We start from the raw sequence: 22,731 nt of genomic DNA on the forward strand, positions 1-22,731 counted from the left end.
CTGATATTTTCACAAGATTCCTAGTGATGTAATTCTCCACAAAACTTCACCTCCCCTGCTAAATTTGGCTGCACTTGGACAATGAGTCTAAGACTTGCCCGCTGGAGGAAGGTAGGACAGGTGAATGGATGGATAGAAGCGGTGCCTGAGAATGGCTTTCAAGAAGCCGAGGAGGAGGGAGGGACGTGGATAACTGGAGGGCATCCCCCAGGGACATATCAGGGCAGCCCCTTGTGTGACACTGAGCCGTCCATGGAATCGAGCAGCGAGGGGCCGGCAGGCCGGGACACCGGGGGTGTGGGAAAGAGCTGAAGCAGGTCCAGAGAGGGCAGAGAAGCACGAGTCCTGTGAGGAGGGGCTGAGCGAGGTGGGGAGGTTGAGCCCGGAGAGAGGAGCCTCAGGGGTGACCGCATCACCCTACAACTGCCTGAAAGGAGGCTGGAGCCAGCTGGGAGTCGGCTTCTTCCCCCAGGCAACCAGCAACAGAGCAAGAAGAAATGGCCAAAAGCTGCCAGATGTTCAGGCTGGACATCAGGAGGAATTTTTCCACAGAAAAGGTGGAATTGGCATTGGAACGGGCTGCTGGGGGAGGTGGTGGAGTCATCATCTCTGGAAATGTTGAAGGACACTTTGGTGGACGTGGCAGTCAGTGCCATGGTCCAACTGACACGGATGTGCTGGGTCGTGGATCGGACTCCGGAATCGCTACGGTTTTTTCCAACAAAACCGACCCCGCGAAAGCCCAGCGCCAGGACACCCCCAACACCCCCACCGAGGGTGGGCGAAGGGGCGGCTCCACCCTCTCGGCCCCTCACGGCTGCCCCGCCCCCTTCCGCAAGGCCCCGCCCCGAAGGCGCGGCTTGGCGCGCGCGTGCCTGGCCCACCGTGAGACCGGGGACGTGCAGCCGCGATTGCGCATGCGCCCTCTGTGACTCCCGCTGCTCCTCCCTCCCCCTCGAACGGCGGAACGCGAAGCCTCTCTTGGCTTCTCATTGGCTGGCCGGCTCTTTCTGGCCAATGGCAGTGGCGCTTCCTGCGGCGGCTCCCTGGCGCTGTCCGCCAATGGGGCGAGCGGTTGTAGCCGCCCTCCTTCCTTGTCCCGCGTGTCCCGCCGGGAAAGATGGCGGCAGCGGTGCGGGGCGCGGAGGAGCTGGAGCTGCTGGAGCGGCTGCTGGGGCTGCCGGGCGGGAACAAGTACGGCGTCCAGGGGGAGCGGAAGGTGAAGGGAGCGAGGAGGGGCCTGGAGCGCGTGGGAGGGCGGGCGTGGCGACGCGCGTGGGAGGGCGGGCGTCCTGTGGTCTCCTTTCCCCAATGGCTGCTTCCCTCCGAGCTTCCCTGGCAATTCCCCTCAGACACCGATGTGACGGTGGCTGCGAACCCCAGATCCCAGCCCAGCCGACGTCTCCTTGAGCGGGGTCTCACCTGCGCTCCCTCCAGCCCTTCCCTCGCCATATGTTGTGGACGTTGTGGGGCCTCGCTGCCTGCGAGCCTGTAGGTTCTGGAAACTCCTTCTTTCTCCTTGTGGGAAGGATCATCGTGTGTCATGGAAGGGAGTTCGGCTTGGTTTATACTTGTTCTTTCAGCGCTTTCCTTTGTCTATGCCTGCGCGAGTTATGTCTGTGCTATCTTGATTGCATTACATCGGAAGAAAAAGGTGCTGTTTTAATAATAGGAAGATGTCTGTATTGAGGACGTGTTGCTCTTAAATATTTTACTCTTTTAAAGTACTCCTGCCTGACACGGCGTTGTAGTGGCCTGGGAGCCGGTCCATTTTCTGTGCCTGCAGTGAGAGGGCCAGAGGAAATGGCCTCATCTGAGACAGGGGAGATGCAGATTAGATATTAGAAAATGTTTTTCCCTCTTGTGGTGCTCAGGCATTGCAAACTGAGACAGGGGAGATGCAGGTTAGGTATTAGAAAATGTTTTTCGCTCTTGTGGTGCTCAGGCATTGGAATAGGTTGCCCAGGGAGGTGGTGAAGTGTCCATTCCTGTTTTTCCCTCTTGTGGTGCTCAGGCATTGCAATAGGTTGCCCTGGGAGGTGGTGAAGTGTCCATTCCTGGAGATGTTTTAAGAGCTGTCTGGGTGTGGCAGGGAGAGGTGATTCAGTGATTTAGGGTTGCAGTGGCAGTGCTGGGTGCATGCTGGACTGGATGCTCTTGAAGGTCCTCTCCAACTCTGATGATTCTGTGGTTCTAGATGTATTAATGTTTCAAAGTTTGTATGGAAACATTAGGTTCCATGGTTCAAGAGGCACCTGAGGCATAAAAAATGCAATTTAGAGCTGGGACCATCACAAATTTATGAGCTCTTTGTTTGATTCTCCCTCCTGGAGAAGGTTGGTGGAGAAATGAAGCTCTGCAGTTGTCTTATGTTTTGGGGTTTTTAATTTGCCTGTTTATGACTAGAGTCCTGAGTATCTATGCGTGTTCTTCATTTGCAAAAACTGCCTTAATTATTTTCCAGTCCACCTGTGCTATTACCGTAAAGCATAATGCTGAAAAATTCAAGTAACTAAATTTGTGTGTAGTTTTTCTGGCTGGATGCTCAGTGGAAAAAAAACTTTAATAGTAGTGGAAGACTCTTGATACAAGTACAAAAATAATATTATGCTTTCAACTTGCAGCTTAGATTAAAAAATCTGGATATAAACAGGCTGCTCTGTTCAGCCAAATATTTTAAAAGAAAGAGTGTTGCATTTTAATCAGTTTCTTTCATTTTATGTCATAACTGACTGAGTGGGCCTCAGCCTGTTGCAGTGAGTTCCAGTTCACTCACCTCATTTCTGGAGGTGATGGTCCAGTTTCCTTCCCCATGGTTGAACACGTGCTGCTGTCTCTCACAAAGACATCATGGCTAAAGCTGGAGGTGTGCTGTGCTGTCCTGCTGGTACCAGTGAGCTCCTGACTGCTGTTCAGGGCGTTTTGGAACGGTGCAGTATGTAGGAGTAAGCTTTTCAGGAGGTGTGGTTACTGCAGCCTGCTTGCTCAGAGAGAAGTTGGACTCCACAGTCTTAAGTCAGAGTCCTGAATTTGGAAATGAGTTAGAAGTCAGTTAATAAGATTTCTGCCAGTGGTAGAACAAGCAATGCTATTTCTGCCTAATATTGGCAGCATTCACTTAATGGGAGCTAAAGGTGTCCTGGTTTGTTCATGTTCTTCTGTAAGAATTGAAAATAAAACACCCCAAAGAGAAAAAGTGAACAACACAGACTTGCTTTTGATGGCACCGCCTTTACCATGATTGCTTCTAAGTTCTGAGAGAGCATAAAAAACCAATATATTGCCATTCATATAGAGACTGCTTTCTTCAGTTGTTTGTTTAATTTTCTATTTCTCTTTCCATTTCCAGGTTCCTGTTCTCCAAACCAACAATGGCCCTGGGCTGACAGGGTTGATGACCATTGCTGCCCACCTGGTCAGGCAGGCCAGGAAGGAGCAGCTGCTGGGAAGCACTGCTGAGGAGAAGGCTGTGGTGCAGCAGTGGCTGGAATACAGGGTGACCCGGGTAAATGGAGGCTCCAGTAAGGAAGATACTAGAACAATTCTGAAGGTAAGGAGTGCTTAATTACCTTGCCATGGAATTTTGCACTGCAGTGCTAATGTGTGTATGAGCATCCAATTAATAAAATTTAACAAATGCTAAGGGCTTGACAGTATCACTAAGTACTGTTCAGCTGCCTGTGTGAGGTGCCAGTTTCCTACTGTCTTCATAAACCTTTGGTGTTGTATTCCCGACTAACACTTCTCTGATTGTTTTAAGACCTATTCTTAATGATGTGGCAGTTATGGGATACAAGCCATACTTGATGCTGTGGTAATTGGTATTGATGCTAAAAGGAGGCACTGGACAGAATTGTGTGTGAAAACTGAAATCATAAAGGATCCTCTACAAAACTGTCCTTAACATTGAGGTACTTTGTGTGGAGTCCTTGGTCTGCTGTTATTAAACTTTTCTTGTAGGCTGAGGCTTACTTCCTCTTAAACAGGTGGAAGCACAAAAGAGAACCTTGTTGTTTGAGCAGCCAGGATGCCAAGGAGCAGATAGCAAAACTTACTCTATTTTCCTTACTCCTTGCAACTGGTAATAGTATAAGTGTTATTGCAGTCTTGTGGGAACAACTTGAAGAGAAAATCTGCTATACACTGTTCAACACTGTTTACAAAGTATGTATAAAAGAGCGGTGAAATTCAATCAATTTTTAAAGTGTTGATTTTTTCTAGTTTAAAAAGTATGTTTTAGATGGAGAGTTACATTGGTCAATGCTGCCAGTGAGTCTGAGTTTAGAAATTTGTGAGCTGCAGGGTTGACTGTCCTTGAAGCTGGCAGCATCCTAGTAATTCTGGCTCTGGTAAGGTGTGCAGAAACCAAAGATAAACTGAAGCAGTCTTAACACTGTTACTAAAATAAATGCAAATGCATCTTAAAGTGATATAAAACAACTCTTTGTTACTCTTCGAGCTGATAGCCCTCTTGATCTTGAGGCCTATCCTGCCTGCATTACCTACCAGCTTGGTGATAGTTCTGACAAACCGTTTCTCTCACTTGAATCCCAAATAATCTGAGTTATCTTGGTTTCATTGTATCTAGGGAATATCTTCCATTGGTTAATAATGAGTTTGTTTATAAAATTCATCTGCTCAGGATGGTTTTAGTGATGATACCTGCAGTGTCAGCACGTGCAAGAGTATTTGCAGAATTGCATTGGAGCATTAAAACCCGATGCAGAGATATGGTAGTTTCTGCTGGAGCTGGGATCTCTTTCCATCTTTGGCCTTAGTGACATTGGGTGTGTGGAAGAGACAATATGCTGAAATACAAATATGTAGATGTATCAAGTATTTCCAAGCAAAGGAAAATTTCCTCACTAAGAAGCAATCAGTGTTACTTTAGCATGAATATCTGCCTTTAAGTGCATGTAAACGTTTTTCTGTGGATTTTTTTTAAGCAAGTGTTGAATAACCAGAATTTATTTTAACACAAGGCTGCTGTGGAATTGTTTCAGCACTAATAATTTCATAGTGTAGCAATTAAGAGCTTTTTTTTGTAATTTGTTCTCTTGCCACCATGATTAATCAGAAAAGGGGCAGCCTACCATTAAAGTATACTGTGCCAAAAGGGAGTACGGATGAAAAAAAAAGAAGAACTAAAATAGGGAGGGAAGTCTGAGGCTGTAGTTTTACAACGTGTCTGGAATACACAATGGCAGTCTTGGGACGGTTGCAGCCTAGAGCCACAATTTATAATAGCTGCACCAAAAACAGTTCAGTAACTTCTGCTATAAACTTTAGGCTGCCTCTATTTAACCCTTAACTGATATGGTTCTACAAAATGTCAGTACATAACTGGTTTCATGTTTGTTAATTTGAACAGGAAGGATTTTCTGTTTGCTTTACAAAAATAGGTTGTTAAATTTTTCTTACTAATGTGTTGCCTAAAGCTGTTACTTGGCAGGGAAATAATGGTGAAACAGACCATCTCAACCAGGGTTTTTATATTCATCCAGAGCAAGTGTCACAATGTTCAGAATGGACCAATAAAGGGCTTGTTGAGTTTTGTCTAATTTTGATTTGTGCTTCTGTGCTTGACAAAATAACTGGGAGCAGTACTTTTGCTCCACATTTGTTCCTCAGCACATCCATAGGAATGATGAATGTCAATAGCAGTGATAGCATAATATACAGTGCATTATGTTAACTTTCTTTTCCACAGGGTGAAGGAATATAATCTTTTGTTTCTTTGATATTTAGTTAGTGGTAAATTAAGCTGCATAGGAAAAAAAAATCTGAACATTTCTGACTTGTCATGCAGGATAATCAGTGTTTTTTTCTGTTTCTCTGTGCCATCAAAGTTCTACTTAGGGGATAGTGGATTTTGTTCAGGAGATTTTAATGTCTCTGTTTTATCAATTTTAGGCGTTTTAAACCTGAGGATTCTTCCCCTTTCGCACCCCATCTTCAGAAACCTCTGACAAATAACTGGTACCTTGTTAAATTCACTTAAAAGCATCCACAAAAATGTAGAAACCTCTGGTGTCTGAAGGATAATAACTAAGAGTCTTTGTGTACTACTTCCAGTGTCTCATACAGAACAATTTTCCATTACTTCAATTAGCTTTATCCCAGTCTCCTGTGCTTTCTGGCTGTAATAATGAAATCCAAATAGAAATCTGAATAAGAGAGCTGTAATTTCTATTTAATGTGCTTGCTTGAAAAATTACTGTTTCTGCAGGTGCAAAAGCAGGTTAATCCATGCTCTGTTCATGCCATTAATCCACAGCTCTGTACACTGGTTTTTTGCACACTTACAGGTTTAAAGATTGAATTTTTATTATTGCAGCAATATTTGTTGATTATTTTTCTTCTTTTACAAGAAACTCAGTAATATAATATTCTTCCAGACCAGGTTTAGCACATAGTTTGCCAGTTAGAGAGGAGAGTCTTGCATGAGAATTAAAAATATGTCTATGTATCAAAAGTCGTTCTGCTTTTCTTGGATGTGGCTGCAGAAACCCTTTCTTGGGTTCTGCATTGTCAGGGGCTTTCCTGAAACATTTGGGAGTGCTCAGCTTTTTGTCTTTGCATGGTGAGAGACATAAAAGCATTTAGGGCATAAATGACCTCGAGAATCTTGCTGACTGAAAGGACGGGATGTCTGTGTAACGCAAGCACTACACCAGCGGGGTGTTGTGGGCAAAATATCCAGAACAAAATCAGAGTGCGATTAGGTCCATTGGAAGCTCCTAAGTTGTCACAAGAAGGAGCTGTTCTTTATCGGAGCCACTGTCACAACTGGCAAGGACTGGCAGGGATTCAGCGGCCTGAGCAGATTAAATGGATTAGGGGCCATTGGATTGCATATTTAACAGGCAGTAAGCAACGCTGGGGGTGCTCAGAAGTGTGCTCTGAATGGGATGTGTTGAGCTGTTGCTAGATAGAGGCTGCAAATTGGATTTTTTTTTTCCCGTAGAACAAGCAAATGGAAATACATCAGTCCATAAATAATGCAACAACTCTTTTCTGTTGCTTTTCTCCCCCTCATACCCAAAAATGGTGTTTGAATTGCAGTTGTTCAGTGCATGTTAATGCATTGTAATGCAGCTATGCCTTAAGAATCTGTCTGAAGTTTGAAAGTTTCCCGGGGGAATGCCAACAGTAAGTTTGTGTAGTTACAAGCAACTTCCAGGGCTATCTTATTCTTTTAATCCTGCATTTGTCTATATGGAATTCATTTAATGGTGGCGTTCAGTACATGAAAGACAAATGATTCGGATGACAGCCAGCAGACCTGAATTTCCTGCATGTGATAGAAATTCTATAGAGTTTTGTGTTCATATTTTCATTAATCTCTCCAGGACTGGAACACTATTTCACTTTATTACTGTGGTCACTTGAGCAAACTTGACTTTCAGGAATTTCAGCACATTTGGCTATTAGCCAGTAATATAATCATCCATGGGAAGCATAACCCATGAGGCAAGATTAACTAAATGTGCCTAATGCACATGAAAAAAAATATGATGTTTCTGAATTAGTGTGACTTGCAGAATGAAGTCAAAATATCTGTTTGTATTTTAGTGGGGGGAAGTACATGTTCAAAAACAGAATTGTAAACTAATGCTAATTTATACAAGACTAAACTATTTTTGTAAAATCTAATTTGCTCAGTTAACTGGCTTCATAAAACTTGATGAACCCAGAATAAATAATTGTTCACGCTGTAATGGCTTACCTTGCCTTTAAAGTTTTAGGATTTTTTAATTGATGACTATTTTGAGTGTACGTATGCAATGTAAAACTCGGAATTAGCATGCTGTAATTTCTTTGATGCAGAAATCCAAAATTTTCAGCAGGGATATAACTGTGGTGATGGTACGTTCAGAGATAATGAGATTTTTCCTTTACAAAATCCTGATTCCATAGCCTAAGCTAAGAAGAATGGAGGAGGGAGAGAAGACATAATTTCAGCTGTGTTAATTTTCATTATAATGCATGTGGAATTTCTGGTTAATTGAAATGAAAAATGCTGGTCAGAGAATTTGTTTCAAAACAGACAAGTTTGCAGGGTTTTTTTCTAATAAAGCAGATATTTAGGTTTGAGGGTTTTTTTCCTGCAAGTTTTTTCTTCTTAACATTGGATTTTCCTTTGTCTTGCATTGTAGGAAATTCCACAGCGCTGTAGTTACATGTTTGAGGTAATTTGAGCACCCACTAACATGAACAAAGCAGTAAACCAGTCTAAAGAAAATAAGCTACATAGCCAGGGGCTGCTGACCTTACAGAATTTTAACTATGCAGGGGTTAATATGTTTCCCTGATTTGCTCTAATAAAAGAAATCAAAGCAGACATGGGGATGTTCAAATATTGCAGAAGTACAGGAGTCCTGTCATGAAGAGGTTATCAAAGAATAGTAAGGTGGCTTAATGGCATCAAGCTTGTCAAAAGCAAATGCAAGGTTAGATGTCTTAAAGTCTCAACATTCTAGTTTTGTGTTTTGGTCTTGGTTTATTTTCTATATATGCATTATAGGAAATCCCTATATCAGTAAAATTATGTAACCACAAAAAGTGCAACACGCTAAAGGCCAAATATAATTTCTTTTTTTTGTTCACCAAGTATTAACCCCCTTCTCCTTGGCCAAGACTTGTTTTTTCAATAAAATGTCTGAAAATGGAATGTTCTGTAATTGAAACTGAAAAATTAAAATTTTTGAAAATGTTAGTTACGTTTAAGCTGCTTACCTCTGTTTCTGGGGCAGGAGAACGGAGTGGCTTAAGCAGATGTTCTGTGCTTCTTTTTTTCCCTCTGGATAAGAGGAGTTTCCAAATCCAAGGGAAAGCCGGGAAACCGTTTTTGTAGGTGTCGGAAAATAATATTGTAAAACTAAAGCTGGCTTATGCTGGGGTCCAGGTTAAAGTAGGTAATTTTATTGTTATATTTCTTTAGAAAAAAGTGGGAAGCAGAAAGGTGTATAAATGGGATGACAAATAGCTAAGATTTGGAGAAAAGGAAGGACAGGTAAAGAGGCAGAGATGATGTGTGATGCGTTTGTTCTCTGATAACTGATAAAACTGATAAACTTGCGCAACAGCCTGTCAGCTTCTTGTTTTCTGGCCAACAATGGCTGCATACAAAAAGCAATGGAGAGGATTCTTCCTGTTAATACGCATTTGAAATAATTATTTACTGAACCTGAATGGAAGCCTTCTACTACTTCACCCTCATAGCCTCTGATCTGGAACAGTTGAGGGATGGTTTTAAAATGCTGGAAATTCTCTCTTCTTAGAGACTTGGATGGCAGCTGAACTGACAATGTCAAAAAGAATTGCTAGCAGTAATTTCAGCATTAATAAAAGCAGGTGTCAAGTGATAGCAGCTGATGGGTATCAAGATACCAGCATCAAGTTTGAAACACCTTGTCTCCCACCCCACTATTCCTGTGTGCTTCCCTGGCTCTTAGACATTTGGTGTTCCAGAACCTTGCTGACCAGCTGCATGGAGTCCTGGAGGACAGGCATAGCTGGAGGAACAGTATGTGGTCCTTTTATTATAGGATTGCATTTTCTGTTAATCAAATGTTAAACATTTGAAATTGCACTCATAATAAATATACGGGTCTCTAATTTTTGAATTGCAGTAATTTGAAGCCAAGAAAAGACAGACTTGAAAATATTTCTGTGGACTCAGCTTAAAATAATTTACATTTTCATTTACAAAAATTTCACTACATATAAAGCACTTTGTTTACAGAGCAGCATTTAAATTTTACCTAATTCTCGCTGTCAAAAAATGATATTTATTTTATTATCTTGTCACTTACCTTCTAGATTTTTTTCTTTTATTGATTGATTTGTTTCCTGAGTTGGGATAACTTAAAACTGGTGTTTATTTTATATGCATGGTCTCCAGAGGAAATTTCTATTCTTTTTAACAACTGCATTATATATCGGTTTACAAAGTCAATAGTACAGCAGTATAATGACTTCTTCCTTTTCAGGATCTTAACATGCACCTTGAAGATAAAGTCTACCTTGCAGGAAACATTTTTACCTTAGCAGACATTTTGATGTACTATGGATTGCATCAAATCATGGTAAGCATTACTTACATCATTTTTATATGTACAGCTATCATAATTATTACTTACCTAAAGGGCATTTTATTGTTGTAGAAGTTAACTTACTGAATGGAACAGAACAGAGGAAAATAAAATGCCCTTTTTAAGTTTTAAAGTTTTAAGCCTTTTAAAGTTTTTTTTTAAATGCCTTTTTAAGCTTTTTATTTTATTCTTGAATCTTTAGCTATGGATCTGTCAAAAGACCTGTAGTGTCAGAATGCTTTAGTTTCCTGTGCAGAATATAGCAAGGATGATACCTATCCCTGTGTTTCTACGATTGAGGACTCTTGCCTTTCCAAGTCTGAAACATCACTGAACTACAGTCACAGAAGTACATGGGAAAATAGATAAATGAGGCTGAAAGGATGTGTCAGAACTGAAAGTATTAACTTCGTTAGTATTAGAGAAATACAAATGCATGTAAATTAAGCTCCTTAATGCATATAAAAAAGTTTGAGACACAAAAAATTGTCATTTGGGTTTTCAGGCTTAAGTGTTAAGACTTGATAAGGTGCATAATATGAAAATAACATGGGGAGCTGGTGCTTAGGAGGAAAAGAAAAAAAAAAACCACTCCAACAATAAATTTGTTCTGAGTGGGGAAGATGTTGAGATTATTTGTAGTCCACTCAGGCTACTATGAAGTACTTAAAAATTGGTGCACCTTCAGTTCTGAACCCCAAGTGCTAATTTAAAGATAAAGCAGTAGAAGCTGTTTGCATTTTGGTGGCTGGAATGTGTTTGTAAATGAGCCATTGTCATTCTCTGGAGTGGGAAGAAACCAAAGGACTCACATAAAAAGGTCTGCTTAATTCTTGGGAAAAGATGAAATCCATCAGTTTTGCATTTGAAAATTGAGGGAGGGAGTGAGGATAATTAGAAGCAGATGCCTTTGACAAATGCATGTGTGTCTGAGAATTGAATTCAATCAACTGGGTGAATGGTTACTTTTATACAATTAAAAGCAGAGCTCTGGGAGAAGTGTAGAATACATTTCAAAATGGAAGCAGAGGGGAGGGGCAATCAAGTAGTGAAATTTTACCAGAAATGAAAGAAAACTTATGTATCTGTATCTTGACTGTTCAAGAGTGAAAGTTCAAATAAGTGTCAAGCAGAGGAGAGGGAAGCTTCATTTCAAAAGCTTTTTGAAAACGTGCTAGAGTAAGTCGCATAGAATTAATTCTGTTAAATTGATTTACCTTGTAAAATATCTTAAGCAGTAGGATAAATGTGTTGATTACAGTGTCAGAATGGGTTCCCTTTCACATATGATATGCAGACATAAAAAAGACTATAAGTATTTTCTAAAAATATGATTGTATATTCTGTAAGAGCATACAAGTTCAAATGAGACTTTAAAAAAAAAACTTGGCAGGGGAAAATCCAAGCGCATTTTAAATTTAGAGTTTGCTCTAGAGTAGACCACCTAATCAAGATGAAAAGATACAAGTTATTGCTTTGGGAAATAGAACAGATGGTAAAAACAAATGACTTGGTGCTCCTGTGTGCCTGCAACCATCCAGACACTACTTGGGACAAGTTTATAGTACAGCATCTGTTTCTGAAATGTTTGATTTCATCGAAGGTAATTTTCTGAATCAGAAAGGTATAGAGGGCAAGCAACGGGGTGACTGTTCTAAATAAATAGGAAAATCTGGGAGCTACTAACTAGGAATTAAATGTATTTTGAAGGTTTCAGAATTGATAAACGTATAGAGGCAGGATCTTGAACTGTAGAATCTTGTGTTGGTTTTTTTTCTAATGTCTTTTAGTTGTTTTTATTTTTCTTGTAATCAGAAGAGAGTACGTCCAGAGCTGCTGCTCTGCCCTAAGCTTTATGGGGGAGGCAGGGAAAGCTGCTGTATCTCCTCATGTGATGTGGTTCAGAGAAGGAGCTTGTCATATCCACCACTGCTTTAGCTGAGCCTTGTGCAAAATATGAATACATGTTTCCTATGATGCTTTAAGAAAGGAGGTAGAAATGGGAGACATGGGGCATAGGGCAAACCCACAGATCTTGCTGTCCATCAAGTTATCTAGAAATTTGATCTGGAAACATCACTGGTAGTACCTTAAAGGTTAATCTCTGCTTTTGATAGGCTAAAACATACATGCTAGCATCGACATTAGTGATAGGTTACTGTAGATACTACTGGCATACCATGTTCATCCTGAACAAGCTAAGTAGTAAAACTTTAAAGCCCTTCTGATGTACATTTAGGTGGAAAAGTTTTTATACTCCTATAGCTCAGTTCTTCACCTGTGGTGTCTTGGGGTCTCTGAGTATAGATCATGCATCGTTGTATTCATTCCACCCTCCCATCTTCATTTTGCCCTTCCCATTATCCAGGAGGGTTTCTGGAGTCTGGTTCTTCACTGTCCGGGCTCATCCATTTGACCTGACTTTGTTTACTGAACAGCAGCAACTCTTAATTCTGCAGTTGTTGCCTGCCTTTGATTCTCCCTGTCCCTTGTAGTTATCCTAATAAACACAATAGTGCCATGTGTTTAAAAATCCATATTGTGGGAAGACTTATTTCAATCAGTGAGAATCAGATTCACAGGTAGTGTTTCAGTGTTCTTGCACACAGAATCTGTTTTGGGTCTTTTAATTAGAAATACACACTCATAGTAATAAGGCAGGAACTAAATAGTACATGCTGTTCTGCATCATAATATAGGTCAAACACCCAAAAAATGTAATGCTTTCTACTGTCTCTTCAGTCAATGTGATCTACATTGTCATATATCATTGATGTCTCTGTGTATGTAACACTAATATTGTTGTCTTTTAGACACTTCCATTCCAGAAATACATATGTGGATAAATGTGGACAATAAAATTCTACTAGGTTAAAGCATAGATTGCAGCAAAAACTTGAATTTAGAAGCACTGCTTGAGGTTAGCTTAGGCAATCAGTAAGCATTAAATTCCCCCTGTGGTAATGAACTTGTCTTCTAATCTGGGGGAATTTTAAAAATTATTTTTTTTAGAAGTTTCCAGATGTCTTTATTTTTAAATGTTTTTGACCAGCACAAGTCCAGTTTTATTTCAAGATAAATAATCAATATGATGATTGATCTGCTTTTATACTTCAAAAATGTTGTCAGAACCAAGGAAGTGGTCTCAAATCTATATGTCTGACTTGAAAATTTCTTTAAAAAGGTCTGAAAAATTACTTATGGGTGAAGTTTATATCTGCAAATGGAAGATGCCTCAGTCAAAATTTTGGTGTCAAACCAAATATGATCAAGTACAGAACAAACTAAGCAGTTGTCCTTGAGTCAGAACCACTAATATTGAACTGTAATGAGACTGAGGGAGAAGAATTTCAAGGAGTTATAAATAACTATAATAAACTACAATAGTAGTTTATTTTGGAGTTATTTTTTCCATAAGGAACATTTCCTGTAATAAACAGACTGCCATGACTTTTTGTTAAGATTCGCTGATAATTTTAGTACTGAGGTAACAAGCTTTTCTTCTAAGCAATGATGCTAAAAATGGTTCTTCAACTGAATTGCAAAAGAAGGAGTTGTAACTTAAAAAAAAAATGATGTAATTTTAAGCTTATTCCTTTAACAGCAGAAAATTAAACAATGCTATGTGAAAGTACATGTATGTCATGAGATATACCATCCAGCTGTTGAGGTTTTTTCTCTTTGTCCCCTATCTAAAGGCTAAGTTTAAAAAGTCAGATAGTATCTTTTTCTTTTCTTGATGCTGAAGAGGTTCATATGTAGGCAGGTATTTTTAGATTTTCCGTGACCTGCAGGTTGTGGGAATGGGGCTTTATGCCTGCATCCCCAATGCTGCAGAAAGGAAATATAATTAAAGCTTGTGTATTTTTAGCCCTTTCAGAAACTCTTAAGAGCTGCATTGTATGATAACCACCTTGGTTCCCCTCAGTGAGCTTTGTGGTGGAAGAAAAAGACTTTTTTTTTCATGACATGAAAGGAAAAAAAAGTCTGTCAAATTAAGTGTCTGCTTCTTTGCTATTAAAATAATTGCTTTAATAGCAAATAATTATTTTAACAGCAGAACAGCAGCCTTTCTTAACTTGGGGGAATTATCTAATTTAATGAGGAAGAACAGAAAATACCCATCTAACAAAATGTTGTAAAAAATGCCATGGAAGTGATCTCTAAACAATTAACCTAAGAGTTATGTTCTGAGTAAAAAGTAGAGCATGCCACAAAGTGCTTTTTAATATATTTCACTGATAGAGTACATTATGTAAATAAGTAAAAATATCTCGCTTGTTGTGCCTAGAGTACAAAAAGGGGTCTTATGATTAGCATAGCTATCTGTTTTGCCCTTCAGATGTTTTTTCACTACACTAACAGAATGGAGGAGGACTAGTTTTCCAGACTTTTATTTTTTTATTTACTTTGGAGAAACGTGATGATCAAGAATTATCAGTAAAAGATGATGGGAAGGAAATACTGTATCTGCTGCAAAATATAAAATTTAGCTTAGCCTTTCCATAACCAGGTGGTCATCCAGTAAAGGCTTTGAAAAAGATTACTGTAACCTGAAGGAACTTAACATTTTGGTATTTTAGTATTTGCTCATACCTAAATACCTTCCTTCACTTCCAGTGGTTTTAGATTGCCTTAGAGCACACACATTGTTCTTTCCATGCACTGCGTTAGTTTGTAAATGGTCCCCCAGCTTCATATCAAGCATCAGCGTCCAGCTACCATTAATTATAATACACTGCAGGTGATCAAAAGCATCTTTCCCCTAAATGGTACTGGTTTTTTTTGGTCCTGAATATACTGCACTTGCAGAAGCTCAGGCAATTTGTGAAACAGTGTTATATTACCATAGCTTCCACTTTTCATTTGTAATGTCTTTAAAAATTCTAGGCTTTTCCCCCTTTGTTAGTGCTGTTCCGGTTGGTGCTATTCACTTGGTTAATTGCCAGTAACTCTCTTATATTTCTAGATCTGCAAAAATATGTAATTGATTTTTATGGTTTTTCTGTGCATTTCTATCAGACTATACAACTGTAGGAACAGTGGTTTCCATTTCCATGCCAGCAGCAAGAAGAGCAGATTTTCTCATACTTCCTGAACTGGAGTTCATAACAGTACAAAATTGCAGAAGGAAGTAATCTGTAGTGCTGTGCTTAAATTCTGGCAGGTACATTCCTTAGGAAGAGCAGCTCCTTGGGCTTAGGAGCAGCTGCCAGATCCCTGCCTTTTGGTTACTGTCACAGTTGCTATGCTCCTAACTTCCCATTAATTGAGCTTTAATGCTGTGTTCCATTGGTTTAGAATTCCCTTCTGCAACTCCTTGAAATTCTTCTCCCTCAGTATTTTTCCACTGGTTCATCTTCTAGTATATATCCTTACATTCTTTTTGCTGCTACATGTTTAAAGCTTCCCAGTTCTAAGCCAAGTGCTGGGCTGTGTGAGAGAACAGCAAGGAGAAGCAGCAAATCTGATAGGAAACTCCTGAAATCAAAAGGGCGGTGTGTCACAAGGTGAAATATAAGACAAGATGAGGGTTTAAAGAGTAGCTTTTTACTCATCATCTGATTATCTGTGAATGAGTATGTTTAGCTCTTTCTGTGATCCAAAGTTTGTTGAAACAGATTTGTTTTCAGCTGTCTTGTGCCCAAAACCAAATTTTGGGGGGACATGCAGCATCCATAAAATCTAGTGTTTGCAGAACAAAGCGTAAGGAATATGCCATCTGTTTAGCTTTTGTGGAGATGAACCTTGATTAGCTTTAGAAATCTAAACATGAAAAATATGGGGAATGTCTAGATCATTATTTATCTGGTAGAACTGTCCTCTGAAGATGTGCCCTTTTTCATTGATTGCAGGCATTGTCAAGATTTAAGTTAAGCTTGATGGTTAATTGGTTAACTGAAAATGAAGTGAGGTGAATCCTGCACTGATTGGTTTCAGTATTGCTGACATGGAATAGGGTAGTTGATGTGAGGATCACATTTTGTTCCTCATGCAGGTTTTATAGTCTGTTTTGAGGACTAACCCGTTTGTAATTCATTTGTAGTATGTTAATGTGAGAGAAGAGATTATAGTCTAAACTGATCAGCCAACTTGATTACAGAGATATAAGAAGACATAAAATGGCTAATCAAGAATATTAATACAGGTAATACAAGGTGGGAATAGTTTTACAGCTGGCTTGAAAGACTCCAAAGTAATAATAACAGACTTTGTAGTAAAGCTTTGAGGGTGCTGCTGACTTAAATTCGAAAGACTTTTAAAGGTAGAATTTGGATCTGTAACTGTAGATAACTTTACCTAAGCCAGTCTTCTGATTAAGGATAGGCTTGAAGCTCTGCATTAATCTTAGCCACGTATCTTGTGAAAAGGAGCTGTTGCAATAGCGTGATAGAGACTTCTTCCTGATTGATCTTGAAGCTGTTCTGTGTGATAGTACTTCAAATATTTTTATGAAGTATGGGCAGGTTTCCAGTTTGTTTTACTGTTCTAATTTGAATCATGCCATTACTGCCTTAACAATGAAAGCTAGTAGATCTGAGCAGTTAAGTTATGCTGATTTTTAGTAACTATTCCATTTTGAGCAAGTGTCATACAAAACAACCTCCTACGCAGTCCAAAATTGCCTTGTAAAAGCTTACTCCTGTACTTAAAATACACCTTGAAACATTATGTAGTTTTTGCCTGTGAGACAAGACTGTCTGCTAAATGAACATGAAAGGGTTGTGCATGTTGTGGAACTCTTCCCTGCACCACCCTGTACTGTATCCTGGCCCCAGGAATAGAGAGATGCATTAAATTCATGCAAGCTTTTCCCCCTCTCTACCATGCAACTGTATATTCCACCTCCAAGTCTGTTCCTATGAGTAGATTAAATTTCCATACATATTACGGGTTTGAGTTTTACTGTGTAAAATGAGGATAGAACACTGCTGGACTGTAACAAGTTATTTAAATAATTTGTAAAACAATCCACTTTTATTTCATCTTAACACCTTATGACTCTTATGATGCAGTGACTGGTGTAACTGGTGCCTTGTATTTATTCTCCATGCAGGTGGACCTCACAGTGCAAGAAAAGGAGAAATACCTTAATGTGTCTCGTTGGTTCAACCACATTCAGCATTACCCAGGTGTCCGACAGCATCTGTCCAATGTCGTCTTTATCAAGAACAGATTATACACTAATGCTCATTAAGGCAAATATTAATGTCGTGTTGGAATGAGGTGTGGAAGTTCAGAAGTTGTACTGTCCAAAGCCACTAACCTGCAAATACTGTTTTGTAACCTTCTGTATGTGAACTGAAACTCAAATAATACAGCTGCATTGAATTGCTGTTGTTCATTCAAGAATTTGAACTAAAGAATTGCTATTGTGTATCTGATTAAATGCAAAAATGGTAGAAAGATGGGAAAATTGAGTTTTAATTCACTATTTTTTAAAAAATTTAAGGTTCTTTTAATTAAACATTCAAGTGAAATTACATGATCTTTACCATCAATTATTCACTCCTTCTGCTATTTATTGAATGTTTATGTACGTCAACCAGCTTTCCTTTCGTTTTCCATGGATGTTTACACTAGTTTTGTACGAGTTAAGAGCTATATTGTGTGCCAAGGATGTGAAAAAAGGGAACATGCAAATGTTACAAAGTATTTATGTGACCGAATAAATTATTTTAAAACTGTAGTCTTAATTTGGCTGTGAAACTTTCTAGTTTTTCTTCAGAAAAGATGATGTTAAAAGGTTAGTTCACTTCCTGCTTCATTTTGTGGTGTACTGGTTTGACTGTGGAAACATTTCCTTTCAAACTGGGTAGCAAAGTTAGTGTCCTTAAAGATTTTGCATGTGCCTCGCTTCACTTTTTACACAAGTGCAGATGTGCTTTTCTCGCCCTGAAACAAAACCAACCAAAACCCGCAAGTTAAGATAATTTCATTACCAATGCTTAAAATGGGCTTTAAAAACACTGTTGTTGAATCACACATTTGGATGGGTCATTTTACTGTAGAATGTGGTCCTCTGATTTTTATTTGTAACAAGTATAAAAGTGCTAACTTGAATTGGTTAATTACCTTCTGCACAATTCAGATAACATTTCTTTTAAGACACAAAAGAAATACAAAAGCACTTTAATATTTTAATTGATAAATGAACTATGTTGGTTTCTTCAGCAGTGCTTAGCAGACAACTTCACTCATACATTCTTTTGTTTTATGTGCTTCTTAGAAGTCTCTCACCCAGTAAATATTCAAAAAGCTATCTTGGATAGATGTTTGAGCATTCTGAATGTTAAAAGACCTTTAAAAAAAAATAGGTAATGAGATTAGGTAATTAAAATAAATCCTGATACATAAATGGACAGAAGAAACTTGGAAGAATAAGCATAGCCTGGACAATTCCAGGTTCTAATAGAACCTGTTTTCTCTAGATATATGTAATTTTATTCTTAATTATTTTACTGGAAGTTTACAGGCACACCAAGTTACTTTAAGGGCAAAAGTTTCAGAAATTTCTCACCATTTCCTGGCGACTTAATTCTCCACTTCTAGCTACTCTTGTTCCTTGCTATTTAGAAGCTCACCTTATGTACTTGCAAAGACCTCTCTAAAATCTTGACATCTATTCAAGAGTTGTGGGCTTTAGTACAAATGTACATTAGAAACTTCTTTCTCGAAGCTTTTCATATTCAACTGCCTGAGAGCTTTAGGTGTTTACTGTTATTTGTACCCTTAATATCCAATTTATTCAAACATTTGTTACCTAATAGCATGTATTCAAATGAATTTGTTTTTTCCCTCATGTGTGGGAGCAAGTGACGGTAATACTTATAAAAATACCTGCATTTCTGCTAAATTCTGCTAAAATGAACCATTTTCTCTTTCAGAAGGGGATTTATGGGTGTGAATTATCAGTGCATTTAATCAGGGTTTAGGGAAGTTTCACATCCATCTTATGGATTTATTGTTTTTATTGTTGCTTTTTCAAGTGAGAATGATTTAGGTTCTTTAAAGTGAATGTGCAAGCCTTCATCCATGAAAATAGCTTACATTACAGCTGAGAACGCTGAAATTGAGCCAGGGCTAAATGTTGCTGGGAACAATACTGTCATCTTTTCAGTTAGGTTGTTGTAGAGGTGATGCTACAAAATGTCATATTTTTTTAAATCCCAAACAGCTGCTGTTTGCAAGTACTGGGATTTCTCAGGCTGGCACATGCTACTGCTGCAGTATCCCCTAGCCTCTTGTGCCAGTTTTGTTTTCTCTGGTGTAGAACAAAAGTGTTACTTGCTGCTGAAATGTTAAAAAAAAAGTTCACCTAGTAGAAAGATGAAATGTTTAGAAGTGGATTAGTAATACTTAACTCTCTATTATCTAAAAGGCATTTGGTCATTATTGTATAGTAGCTTGAGCATAATTAAATTTTCTTTCCCCTGCTTGGAGAAACTTTAGGGGATAGAGGGTTAAAAGCAAAGAAGGATGAATTGAGACTTTGCCTTTAGAGAGATGACTGGGAAAACCAGATGGTATTGATTTTTCTTACCTCTCCCCCTTTCTATCTAATGCCTTTTGATCAAGGACAAATAAATCTGTAAGAAGACTTCTGAAAAAAATTACACAGTTCTGTCTGAGTTGGTCTGAGACTGTATGAGGTACATATTTTACAACAATGCTTCATAATTTTAAAAGATGGGATTTGTAGTGGGAGCTCTCAAATTAACATTGATGGTCTGTGTAAAGGGTTTGCATGGTTAAATGTTCAGCTGCTTTTAAAGCTACTTCCTCTTTCTGTAATATTTTATTGTACTTTCACTGAACATTAGTGAAAGAGACTTTTCTCCCTTGCAAGCCCTTTCTCCGTTCTTAAAACTGCAGTTGCTGAAGGGCACTGTGATGTTTTACTTTCGTTGCTTTGCATTTTGATGATGATGACCACAGTGATGTGTGGAATTTATTTTCACAGCATTTCATGAACCGCACCACTTTCATTTGTTAATGTATCTCATCATTGCAGTATTATTATTTTGCATAATTGTTCTAATTTATTCAAGGGGCCTGACATGTTATGGTCTTATAAGTATGTGCCCCTGGGACTTGAGTGTGTTGCCATATGGTGAGATAGTGCTGCATGACAACCTTTCAGCAACAGAAGAATTCAACAGTGAAATAAACATGATAATTGTAAGTGTTCAGTGAAATCCTACACTTAGCACTTTGTCTTTTTCCCCTTGATGCCAGGATGACTGCTTTAGACCCAACAGGTTGAAACAGGTGTTCAGGTATTGCATGAGATATGTTAGAAATGTGCTGATAATTTTTGGTTGTCTTTGTGTGTGTAACTTCACTTTTAAGTGAGGGCTCAGTTTGACTTCTGAAGTCTCTAGGGGTGTTTCTTGCTCTAAGACTTGTAACTGGGAAAAAGTGATTTTATAGAAAAATCCAGGTTTAATACAGGATTGGGAAAGAGTGAGCCGGAATGAGAAATTTGGAAAGATTACACTAAACAAACAAAAAATAGTTCCAGTTTAGACATGGGGACTAAGAAGATCTGACCATTCAAATGGAACCAAAGTGAAGGCTTTTGGGCAGCAAAACTAAAGAAATTATTTGTGATAGCTTAAATGTGTAACATAGTTTCTGTCGTGTTTCTGGTCATGAGTGATTTACCTTCCAGGCTGGTGTCAGTGTTTCACACAGAAAATGAGTTAGAAGGTATCACTTCTGGTTCACACTTGAAAGAGTCCAGTCCAGCCACTTTTGTTACCTTTCTTCACCTCACCCACGTAAGTACTTGCTTGTTTGCACCCATTGAATTTCCCAAGATTCTTTTTGTAGAAAGTGAATCTTTAACCAGTGAAATCTCCTAGCAAATGCCTTAGCTGTTTGCCTGCAAGAGGTGGTATTTTCACATATTTTTAATCTTTTTTGTCTTGTATTCCTTCTCTATGGTCTATCCAGCCCTCTTCAAAACATTTGTAAACTAAAGTAGACTTCTCAGGAATTTCATGCTACTGGCTGAATCTTTGGAAGCACATAGGCCTCAAAATGGGGAGCTGATTTTTAAAGTGAGGTGCACCCTGGACTTCCCAATAAGTGTTACTGCTTTGGAGTATCTTGACAAAATAATTCTATAACTTCACTTTGTTTCACTCTCACACAAATACACATTAATTTCAATTATAGCAAATGGAAGATTAATCTGGACCTTTCAGTGTGGGTGTGGATCCTGGGTTACTCGCAGGGAGCTGAGACTCTTAAGTAAGATTTAATGTAGATGTACTTTGCAATTCAAATAAGACATTCATTTGTATTCATTATTTTATATGAAAATGTGTCTTAGAAGTGGTTTTGTCTGTGAAATACACCCAGGTAACATTACAGATGAAAGAGCAGTAGAACTTGGCTATCTCTTATTTTCTGCTTGGTTAAAAAAAAACAATAGATGATCAAAAGACATGTTGGTTTGGAAGAGGACAAAGTACTTAAAAAGCGATTAGCTGAGAGAAACAAAAATAAAGGAATAGATAGAACTATAAAATCATTAAGAAATCCAGTGTAAACTCTTCTATTCAGAAGTCTGGTTCATATTCTTTCTGATCTGCTAGCATCTTGTTTGCATCTCTGCAGGTGATTTATGGTTTGTCTGCTACATGAATGTTGAAGCTGGGAATAGATTTTTCAAGTAGATTTGCTTGGTGTGGCCACGAATTGATTTTACAATTATATGTATGTACAGAACCTTGTGATTTTTTTTCTTTTTTTTTTTTTTTTTTTTTTTTTTTGGCTAGAAAGAGGGATCAATAGGCCTATTTGATTTTTTTCCTCTTTTGGTTTTTAATCTTATCACCACTTTTAATCTTTGGTGTGCTTCACAGTCTTTAACTTCAAAGTGTAATTGCAATGATGCAGCTGCTTAATGGATTGCTACATTTAATATTTTCCCCCTAAGAGCAGTGTTTCTTCTTTGCATCTATAATAGGATGATGCTGCTGCTGTCCTTGATGGAAATGCCAGGTTTCATATTCACCATACACCTGAGCACATGCTTACTGACTTGGTAATCTTAATATTTTTTTCTATTTATTTATAAAAATTTACTTCAATTACACACATTTTCTTTGTGCTGGAATTTTATTGCAAAGAAATTAAAGGGGAAATGCTATCATGCACCTTTTGCATTGCTGAGATTTCAGATTCAGACTGGGCTTTTGTAACCCACTGCTGCATGTCTTGAATGTGAGATGTATCATACCTCAGAGCCCAGCTCCAGGGCAACATAAAGATATCACAGATTTGGAAAGGGGGATCGATTTTGTAGCAAGCATTACTTGTTGCTGCTCTGTGTGCATTCCTGCAGGCGTGGCCTTTATTTTCCATGCTGGTAGTGACTACAGCCGGCGTGGCTGCCACAGAACACCGCGCATCCCATCTCTCACTCTGCAGGCAGGCAGGAGGTGATTAATTTTTCATTGTTGCTGCATCTGAAGGATTCCCCTTTCCCCTCCCACACTACCTTGGCCCCTTTAGGAAGATTTTCATCCATTAAACTTTCCCTTCTCTGTTGGAAGAACTAAATCTCTTTCAGCATTTTCAGGCTGGTGATCTAATTTGACAGCTCGTAGGTAATGTCTAT

At 38.8% G+C, this 22,731-nt stretch overlaps 1 protein-coding gene across 2 annotated transcripts; it reads left to right on the plus strand.

Annotated features, from left to right (window-relative positions):
• The first annotated feature begins 1,017 nt into the window (after nt 1-1,017).
• EEF1E1 (eukaryotic translation elongation factor 1 epsilon 1) lies at nt 1,018-17,787 on the plus strand. 2 transcript variants are annotated; one of them, XM_041413281.1, is made up of 4 exons: nt 1,018-1,194; nt 3,350-3,550; nt 9,996-10,091; nt 17,155-17,787. In XM_041413281.1, exons 1-4 carry the CDS (start codon nt 1,018-1,020, stop codon nt 17,293-17,295), a joined length of 615 nt encoding a protein of 204 aa, XP_041269215.1. In that variant the 3' UTR covers nt 17,296-17,787. The 2 variants fall into 2 exon arrangements, with proteins under 2 accessions (XP_041269215.1, XP_041269216.1); XM_041413282.1 differs by having other exon boundaries at nt 1,086-1,219.
• The last annotated feature ends 4,944 nt before the right edge of the window (nt 17,788-22,731 follow it).

The sequence above is a fragment of the Onychostruthus taczanowskii genome, unplaced genomic scaffold (genome assembly GCF_017590055.1).
Source record: "Onychostruthus taczanowskii isolate IOZ18803 unplaced genomic scaffold, ASM1759005v1 scaffold40, whole genome shotgun sequence".
Lineage (NCBI taxonomy): Eukaryota > Metazoa > Chordata > Aves > Passeriformes > Passeridae > Onychostruthus > Onychostruthus taczanowskii.

Bases quoted from the DNA above. Each gene is read 5' to 3' on its own strand.
- EEF1E1 (XM_041413281.1), top strand. From the start codon at position 1,018: ATGGCAGTGGCGCTTCCTGCGGCGGCTCCCTGGCGCTGTCCGCCAATG. The intron at 1,195-3,349 runs GTACGGCGTCCA...TTCCATTTCCAG, and splicing joins GGGCTGCCGGGCGGGAACAA to GTTCCTGTTCTCCAAACCAA. The intron at 10,092-17,154 runs GTAAGCATTACT...TTCTCCATGCAG, and splicing joins ATGGATTGCATCAAATCATG to GTGGACCTCACAGTGCAAGA.